This window comes from Cyprinodon tularosa, unplaced genomic scaffold, assembly GCF_016077235.1.
Source record: "Cyprinodon tularosa strain WSP-4 unplaced genomic scaffold, ASM1607723v1 ctg459, whole genome shotgun sequence".
Classification (NCBI taxonomy): Eukaryota; Metazoa; Chordata; class Actinopteri; order Cyprinodontiformes; family Cyprinodontidae; genus Cyprinodon; species Cyprinodon tularosa.
This window is the reverse complement of record NW_024039184.1, coordinates 510,618-519,830: the sequence shown is the minus strand read 5'-3', so window position 1 is coordinate 519,830 and position 9,213 is coordinate 510,618. Positions and strand designations below refer to the sequence as shown.

The 9,213-nt window shown below is 40.4% G+C and overlaps 1 protein-coding gene across 2 annotated transcripts; it reads right to left on the bottom strand.

Annotated features, from left to right (window-relative positions):
• Nucleotides 1–1,251: 1,251 nt before the first annotated feature.
• On the bottom strand, nt 1,252–8,745 carry LOC119793654 (cyclin-dependent kinase 2 interacting protein). 2 transcript variants are annotated; one of them, XM_038300863.1, is made up of 7 exons: nt 8,572–8,745; nt 6,261–6,405; nt 6,127–6,178; nt 5,872–6,044; nt 4,569–4,713; nt 3,198–3,327; nt 1,252–1,549 (listed from the first exon to the last, which is right to left on the bottom strand). In XM_038300863.1, exons 4-7 carry the CDS (start codon nt 6,021–6,023, stop codon nt 1,347–1,349), a joined length of 630 nt encoding a protein of 209 aa, XP_038156791.1. In that variant the 5' UTR covers nt 6,024–6,044; nt 6,127–6,178; nt 6,261–6,405; nt 8,572–8,745; the 3' UTR covers nt 1,252–1,346. The 2 variants fall into 2 exon arrangements, with proteins under 2 accessions (XP_038156791.1, XP_038156790.1); XM_038300862.1 differs by having other exon boundaries at nt 6,127–6,405.
• Nucleotides 8,746–9,213: the final 468 nt, after the last annotated feature.

Here is a 9,213-nt window from a genome sequence, read left to right as displayed (position 1 = left end):
GTGGAAGGAGAAAATAAGGCCTGACAGTTCTTCTCAGAACAGCTGGATACAGATGTTCTAATTTAAGAGTCATAATCATTAACATGACAGGAAATTTGAATCTATGAGGCAAAGATATTTAAGTTTTTAATGTTTGAAATGAATTTTACAGCTGATAAAGGTTGGTTCAGCCCAGTCAGACGGGATCAATCCTTCCAGCAGCTTCAGGATCTTCATCTTCCCAATGTTTTATCAGTCTTTCAATCTCAGCAAATGACTGTAATCCATCAATTTTAAAGCTGCAGTCTGTAACATTGAGAAGAGAGCAGACTTCGACTGAAAATTTGAAGAAAAACAGGTTTCACGCCACTCCCCCACCCTCTCTGCTTCACTCATGCCCCACCCCTCTCACAGCACCTGCGCGGCTACCACATGCGACCAGAAGCGTCCAAGCAGCGTACGCGGCATGGAGTGTGAACCGGTAAGAGCGATAACACTCACCTCCAAGCAGCTAGATATAAGCCGTGTAAGCAGTTGTCGGCAGGGGCAGTAAGGGCAGTTTCTCTTTCGCTGGTGGCTGTCGCTCCGCCATGACTTCCACGCGCGTCCTCCTGACTGCGGCAGCCGGGCGCTGCGGCAGGTTAAGCGGTGAGGGGGGGGGAGCTGTGATTGACACTCCATCAGACGCTCCTCTGGCTGTGATTGGTTGTTTTGACTCGTCCCGAATTATTCTTTCCAGATTGAAATACAGGCAGTATGTGGGACCAATTGAAGCAGTTTTTTTCACAGGTTACATATCACATGTACTGCTGTCTGGGCATAGGGACAGTTTTAGCCAATATGACAAAAAAGTAATTTTTAAAAACTTACAGACTTCAGCTTTAATTCTTATCGGGACAATAGGCTCATTCAGATAGCTATGAGTCTGTGCTGGGGGAGGGGTCTAGGCATGCAGGATGCCATCTTTGACCTGGGATGATTTTAATAAGTGGATCAAATGTAAACTGAGTGAATCTCATCACTGAGGAGCTCGATCAGAATATAAAGAACGCTTCTGAGGAGGGGGCGGAGCTCTTAGATGCTATTGCAGGTTTAAAGTTCCTGTTTGCTCCTGTTGTTTAGTGCTTCTGGTCCCTGATAGATGTATAAGGGCCTAGATGTAAGGAAGTCCAGAATGTCCTCATAAGTCTGAACATTCAGAAAAATCCTACTGAAAGCCACACAGTGATAAATCGAAGCCCCGCCCCTAAAGAAACGAATAATGAAACCATCTAAAGGTGAAAACATTTATTTATTGCAGCAGTTTCAGTTTTATTTCCATATTCAGACATCCCAGTAAAAGATGCTGGTCCCAGTGATGTGGGGCCTCAGAGTGGGCGGTGCCCCGTCTCCAGCAGCAGCGCCTCCAGAGTCAGCCTGCTCTGGGGGGGGATGTAGGGCTGGTGGAGCCAACAGGACAGGTAGACCAGCTGCAGGTCGGCGGACGCGGTGTGGGCCAGCTCCTGCAGAACCACCTGCTTCAACTTCAGCTCCTGACTGAAGGCGGCCAACAGAACCTGAGCAGAATCCACTGAAACGACAGACAGCCAATCAGCTGGCAGGAAGCTGGATCCGCCAATCAGATGGGCCCGCCTGCGCTGCGCTAATACCTGCTAGCTGAGGGGCTCTTACAGCCGTTTGCTCATTAGACATTATATATGTAGACGCTTCATTGGACGCCGTCAGCAGCGAGGCCGACTTGCCTAGAGGGCGGCCATCTTGGATTAGACCAAAGTTCAGAAAGCTGCTGTATAGGAAAAGGAAACGCCTTAGATCTCATCTGCATATCTCATAAATATATTATATATGTCACACATTATGAGATTAAAGAACAAATGTTCACATATACAAAAATAATGACAGAAAAAAAACAGTTTATAAAAGAGTTTTGGACAAAAAGGCTTTAGTTGGACAACAAATTTACCATTCAATATGATTTGACAAAAAGTCTTGACAATAACAGAAAATAAATAAAAATTAACGTAAAATTATTTTTTTTAAAACAAAATAACTACTCTCTTTTGTAAATCACAAAACAATCTTTAAAATGCTGAATAACAATCATAATATACTATATAAATATATATATATTTGTAAAACATGACCCTATAACGTAAAACTTTAATATTTGATTGAAAAATATATAATGTATCTCATCCAGTTTAGGTTCAGTTTAAATAGTTTTTAATCTGAATAAATCTGTGTAATCTAAGGGAAAGGTAATGTTAGTTTGTTTGGTCTTTTAAGGGATTGTGACATGGAAGAGATTATTGTAATATTAACTCTGACTCGTCTTTCATGTAATTAAAATGAGATCTAAGGCGCCTCCTATTCATTCTGACAGCAGCTGTCTGAACTGTGGTCTGATCCAAGATGGCCGCCCTTTGGGCACGTAGGCCAGCGTCCAATGAGGTGTCTGCTCCAACTGTCACAACATGCCTAATAAAAACTTCCTACCTGAACATCTGGAGAGGAAGAAAACTCCAATCAGCCATTATTAAAACAGAGAATTTAAAAATGCTCGTTTCCATAAATGTGGAAAACTGGAGGATTAATTTACGGACAGAAATATCTAAAACCAATCTCTACAAAAACTAGAAATACTACCTATTTAAGATTAAAATCATCATATATATATATATATATATATATATATATATATATATATATATACATACATATATATACATATACATATATATATATATATATATACATATATATACATATACATATATATATATATATACATATATATACATATACATATATATATATATATATATATATACATGTATATATACATATACATATATATATATATACATATATATATATATACATGTATATATACATATACATATATATATATATATATACATATACATGTATATATACATATACATATATATATATATATATATATATATATATATATATATATATATATACATATACATATATATATATACACATGTATATATACATATATATATATATATATATATACATATATATATATATATATATATATATATATATATATATATATATATATGTATATATATATATATATATATATATATATATATATATAAAACATATATTTGACTTTAACAACAAAATATTACTAATCCTCTGCATGTGGATGAAGCAAACAGAAATACAGGCGGACTGACCGAACTCTCTAGTCCTCCAGCTGTGACAGAGAGGCGACGCTCTGCCTTCAGGACCAAACTGAAACTCCTCCAGATCCTGGAGTCCCTTCTGAACGGCCGTCAGGCGCTCCATCTTCTCCACGACGACCACCTGGACAAATAATCACATCAGTGTGGCCCCTACAGACGTCTTCAGGTTGGAGGTCTGGATGACCAGAGTCAGTATTAATGCTCTGGGGGAGTTTCCATTAAACTCTAATGATCATCAGTAATGTTCTTCACTGAGGAGCAGCCTTGGCCCACTCTGCGTCAATTTATGGTGCGGTTAGCTTAGTAGTGGACCATTAGACTCAGACTCAACTTTATTTATCCCTTGGGATTACTCCTTCAGGGAAATTCTGGTTCCAGTAGCTTATATAGAGTACAAAGAGTTAAAGCAAGATGCTTATGAGTAAAAATAAAACAGATAATATAACAAGAGTCTATATAGTACAAAAGAGGATTAAAAAAAGCAACTCGTCTGGTTCTCCGAGCCGTCCACAAGCCGACTAGCTGCTGATATTCGTACCACGGTCCATCCAATGGAGCTCCAGCTTCAGCCTGGATCCCAGGCGGAGGCTAACTTCCATCGGTCATGAAGCAGTAGAGCAGCCCAGATCATAACACTACTTCTACCATGTGCAACTGTAGGTTCCTCTGAAGGAGGATGTTAGTTTAGGACCAGCTCGAACAGACGCGTCCAAAAGGTTTTTCCCCTGAGTCTCTAAACACTGGAGCCTGATGTGGTTTTCTGTCTGAGATCTTTGGCCTACTTCGTGTCGTCGGATGGGTTGTGTTTCAGCTTAAGAGCTTAAGTTATTGCATCGACTGTAAATTCATTTATTTCTCTGTATTCCTTCCAGTGACGGCTGCCATAGAAATAAACCGTTACTAGTTTAGCCGTAGTTCATTTTAAATGTGGGTAGAAGCTGTTTAACGCATTTCTACATTTCTCTCCTCTGCTGCCGCTGTGTGAACACAGGGAGGCCTCCTTCCTCCCAGCTGCTGCCATATGTCTTCCTTCAGCATCCAGTCTTCCCATATAGCAAACATCAGCAGGTCTCAGCACCGTGCTGCGCCTGTCACAGCCATGGTGCTCCCTCAGAAAGCAAAACTCTTTGGAAAAGGGATAGACCTTTAAACCGCTAACTGGCCATCTATAAGGTTATTTTACAGGTCAGGTTTGGTCAGATCCTTCCCCACGGGAATGAAATTTACCCAGAGTTTCTTTATCTGACACTGATCTATGTTTGATTCGACTTATTTCAGTAAATCTGCAGGGAGGAAATAACTTTTCACAGAGCGTCTTATTTCTTCCATATCAGAGGCGGTTAGAGCTAAAGGAAGCATCACCATCTGGTCCACCACAGCCTGTATTTTGGAGCATTCTTCCTGGAGGTCTGCTGCTGCGGCTGTGTGCTGCTGCACCGCTGGAGGGAACGACTGAGATGTGGAAGCTGAAGGGACGTCATCCGGAGGCCGACGGTCAGTCTGAGATCTGGGGAGGGAAACATTTGATGAGCTCAGTAGGACTGAGGACAATCTCTGGGTTAGATCTCCCAACATCTCAGATTTACAGACGATCTGAGGGGGTTTCAAACCTTCAACTCACTTCCAGGAGAACCTAATACATGTTTTTTTTTCATGCCGCGAAAAACAGACCAATAAAATTGATGAGTGTGAAAACATCCAGTATCACCGGCGGGTTTCGGAAGGCTGGGCTGCTGCGGGATGAAGAGGACCGTGAGTGCTCAAGTGAGAGTTGACTAGGATGAGACTGAAGTCAGTGACAGCATCTTGAAGCTGTTCCATTCGGACACCGAGGAAGAGGACTTTGAGGGTTTTAGTGCGCAGGAGGAAGAAGAAAGTGATTAATGACTTTTCCTGGTCAGCTGCAATGTTCTGTGCGTTGTTTAATTAAAAGTACCAGTATTTGCAGCGTTATTTGCGTGTTACGACAAATAACGTATATTTAAATGTGTTACAGGTAGTTTGAAAAAAAAAGCATTCATAATATGTACCGTATTTGTTTGTTTTATCATACGGATTAAATCAAACGTTAAAAAAATGCTCTTTATTTGTAAATACCTCATACAATGTGGGAAACCTGCGGCTTAAAATCTGGTGCGGCTTAGAAAAGCACAAAATTGATTTTCTTTCTAAAATTAGAGCGTGCGGCTTGTAATCAGGTGCGCTCTATAGTCTGGAATTTACGGTACTTCTACTTGAGGAATATTACCAGGAAGCGCCCACATTAAACACCCACAATCCTTTGCTCCATCATTGTCACATGACCATGCAACCACCACGTGACCAGCCCCAAGATGGCCCCAGGTTTGCTCATGGGGCCGATTCCGTGGAAAATGTTGGTCCCTGGTTGAAGCTAAGGAGGTGAAGCTGCTTTCCGCTCAGGAAGGTTTCTGTCACTAAATGAAAAACAAACAGGTTTGAACCAAAAAGCTCCAGAAACTAATCTAAATTTAGAAGTTTCAGATCATTTATCTTGTTTTGAGATTTTAAATGTCCAACTTTTTCCCTGTAAAACGCCCCCTGCTGCATCTAAGATGACCTTGGAAAGGGTCTAATTTAGGGTCACATGAGCAGGAGGGAGACTCTGACCGGAACCAGCCTTTCTGTTGGAAGGCAGAGAAATCACCTCCTCATGTTGACGATGTTTGTTGCCAGCTGGAATCCACGGCCGTTCAGCTTGTCCCACCTCACCATCAGGTTGTGCCAGTCGGCCGCATTGTCTGCGACCTTTCGAGAACTTCCTGTGACGGCAGAGAACTTGCTGTTGGATGAGGTCATCGGTGCGTCAGCGGGGGTCACCTGGGGACACGTTGGTCACTTTTACTCATTGCATTCATCTAAATCTGTTAGTTCATAATCAGTGGGTCAGTCCTTCTCTTACCTGCTGATTTTCTGAGTGAAACCAGTTGATCAAACCAAATATTAATCCCACACTAATAAATAAGTATTAAAAGTGTCAGATTGTATCAGGTCAACATCGGGATCGGATCGGAAGCTCCACTGGGCTTTACTGACATTACATGGTGATGGCTGCGTAGACACAGTGAGGACACAGTTCGTAGTACTTCATGATGATCACCGTATTCTTGGTTGGTCCAGATGGATGGAGATCAAGGTCCACCCGTTGGCCCTGGCTTCACACACGCTGGGTTTGGGATTCCTAAGGAACAATGAAAATATAACAGGAAATACATCAATATGAATGTCCTGGAAAAATTTAGATAACAAGATTTAACATTTATTTATCTAAAACAATTATTAAATATCCCACTAAATAATGCAATTAACAATTAGGTAATTAATGAACTCATTAAATAGTACTTAAAATAAATAATGACATTTCATATTCGAAAATAAAAGTTATAAATCTACTAAGCTACTGGTGGACTTTAGCAGAAGCAGATCCACTCCACTGACACTGGTGAACATCCAGGGAACGGACATTGATGTAGAAGACTCTTCTAAGTGCTGAGGTGTTCACCTGAATAACAACTGGACTCCCAACACTGAGGCTCTGGATCAGAAAGGTCAGAGCAGACTCTTCCTGCTGAGGAGACTGAGGGGGCGCTCCTAAAGACCTCATATGACTCTGTTGTGGCATCAGCCATCTTCTATGGAGCTGTCTGTTGGAGCGGTGGCTTATCTGTAGCTGAGAGGAAGCGGCTGGATCAGCTGATCAGGAAGGCCAGCTGTGATTGGATTCCCATCTGGACTCAGTGCAGGAGGTGGGAAACAGACAGATCCTAACTAAATTAAAGGAAAAGTCCGCTCATATTCAGAATTCAAACTTCTGAAAGTACTTTAAATATGAAATTATTACATACTGTTCAATAAATGATCAGTGTTTTTAATTCAGAGTGATTTTCAATTGAATGTGCTTTACTGGAGGCATCCATGTTTGTCAAAGAACACTACTGCCACCTACTGGTTTGTGACGTCACGGTGTGGTATCGGCTGTTGATCAAGTCCCAATGCTGTATCTGGTGTTTGTCACAACGCGCTATTATCCAAGTCATCTTGAAAACATTCTTCTTCCAAATGTTGGCTACATATTACGTGTTTTTTCTCTGACCAGAAGTTCGATGGCAAATCCTCCCTCTTCAAGTTGGCGATCCAACGACCAACCCGTCTGTGGAGGATCAGGAATCAGAAAGGTGGAATAACTTTTATCACTTTTACCCGATGTATTCCAGCATCCAGCTGCCATGCACGTGGGCATTGTCAGTTTCACTATAGCTCTGGTGAATTTCAATGGTGAAGTCCTCTGGAAATCTTCAATAATTGTTGTTGATTGCAGATGTGTCTAGTAGTTCCCATTGATTTGCTTGTAAAGCAGGGAGAATGGCGCTAGGCTTACCGCACCATGATGTCACTGCCGGAAGATGGCAGGGGGGAGGGGTTACTATATTTGGGCAGAAATGGCCCCTCAGTGATCACAACGAAAATTATTATTTTTATATTTTTTCTGATTAATGCTATATTGTATTAGTTCTGGGTATAAATAATGATCCATTGATTATTCCTCGCTGACCAGACTTCTCCTTTAACATCTCTGGTGCTGAACTGGACAGCTCCTTCAGGGACAGACTGCTGCACCCTAAATGCACCAGGGAGCGTTATCACAGATCCTTCCTCCCAGCAGCTGGAAGACTCTAGAACCACCACTGTTGCCAACAACCTCGATAAATTGTTCCATTCATGCTGATTCTGCACAGTTTCTATCTTAGTCAGTTAAATTAGATGCTGCTGTCATTTTGCACATCTCTGATGTTGCTGCTAGTTTCAAATAACCATTAATGTAAAAATGTCCATAGCTGGATATTGGTTATTTGTTCTCCAGGTGCACAGTTTTATATTGTTAAAACACTTTACAGGACAGTATTTTATTGTTTATCTTTTAACTCTCCACTATTATGTTATTCTTATACATTTTTCTAAAATCCATATTTATGCGACCATTTTTTTCTTTTATCTTTTTGCTGCTGTAAATTTTCCAATTGTGGGACAATAAAGAGATTTTCTATTCCATAAAGTCATCATCTCTTCCCTTTATTTGTGTTAATAAGTAGAGTTTTGTGCTCAGCGGTGTGTTTTTGGTTATTTTTGGGTCAAAGGCTGAAATGTTTGAGGAACAGCAGCTGCTGATTTGGTCCTGGATGGTGCAGCTAACATTAGCATTAGCTACAGCCTGCTATCTTTTCTTTATAGTTTAAAGGACACATTATTAAGCATAATGTCTGGAAACTAATGTGATGCTCGGCGTTGATGAGCTGCTTCCAGGCGTTTTATTTAAGAGGAAACATTTCAAGGTGGGACCGGATGTTACCTTCTGTCTTCCGGTCCTCTTGCTCTTTCACGCAGCGACCCTTCAGTTGTTACACAGACATCCGCCCTCAAGCTGCAGCTAAGAGACACTAAAATGTCAGAGAAACTAGACTTTATGGACATTAGTTTGTTTAGTTTGTTCTTCTTCTACTACTTCCGGTGGTAGGTGGTGAGCGCCCCCTGCTGATCAGTAATCACAAACATTCTTCTTCTAATGTATTTTATTGGTGGGTGGTAACCAACTTAAGGTGCATTACCGCCACCTACCAGACTGCAGTGAGGTCATCAAAGATGTCAGAGGGCAGTTAATAATACATACCTATAAATTTTTCATTCACAAAAACAAATACATGAGGACAAAGCCAGGCATCAACGTTTTTCTTAAAGAACTTTGTTTGTATTTTCAATCACTTAAATTTATGAAGAAGAAAAATTGTATAAAATTATACACTTTTGTAAATGACCGTAAACTCAGTGTAAACATCTACCTATTATTATTTTAAGTTTATTTTATTTATTTGTTTATTTTATTTATCTCTTTGTTTATTTAAATTTTTTTTCTTACCTTTTATGTTAATACTTATTAGATTCTAATAATACATGTTCCGCTGTTTCCATCTGATTACAGTCATTATAAGTCCCT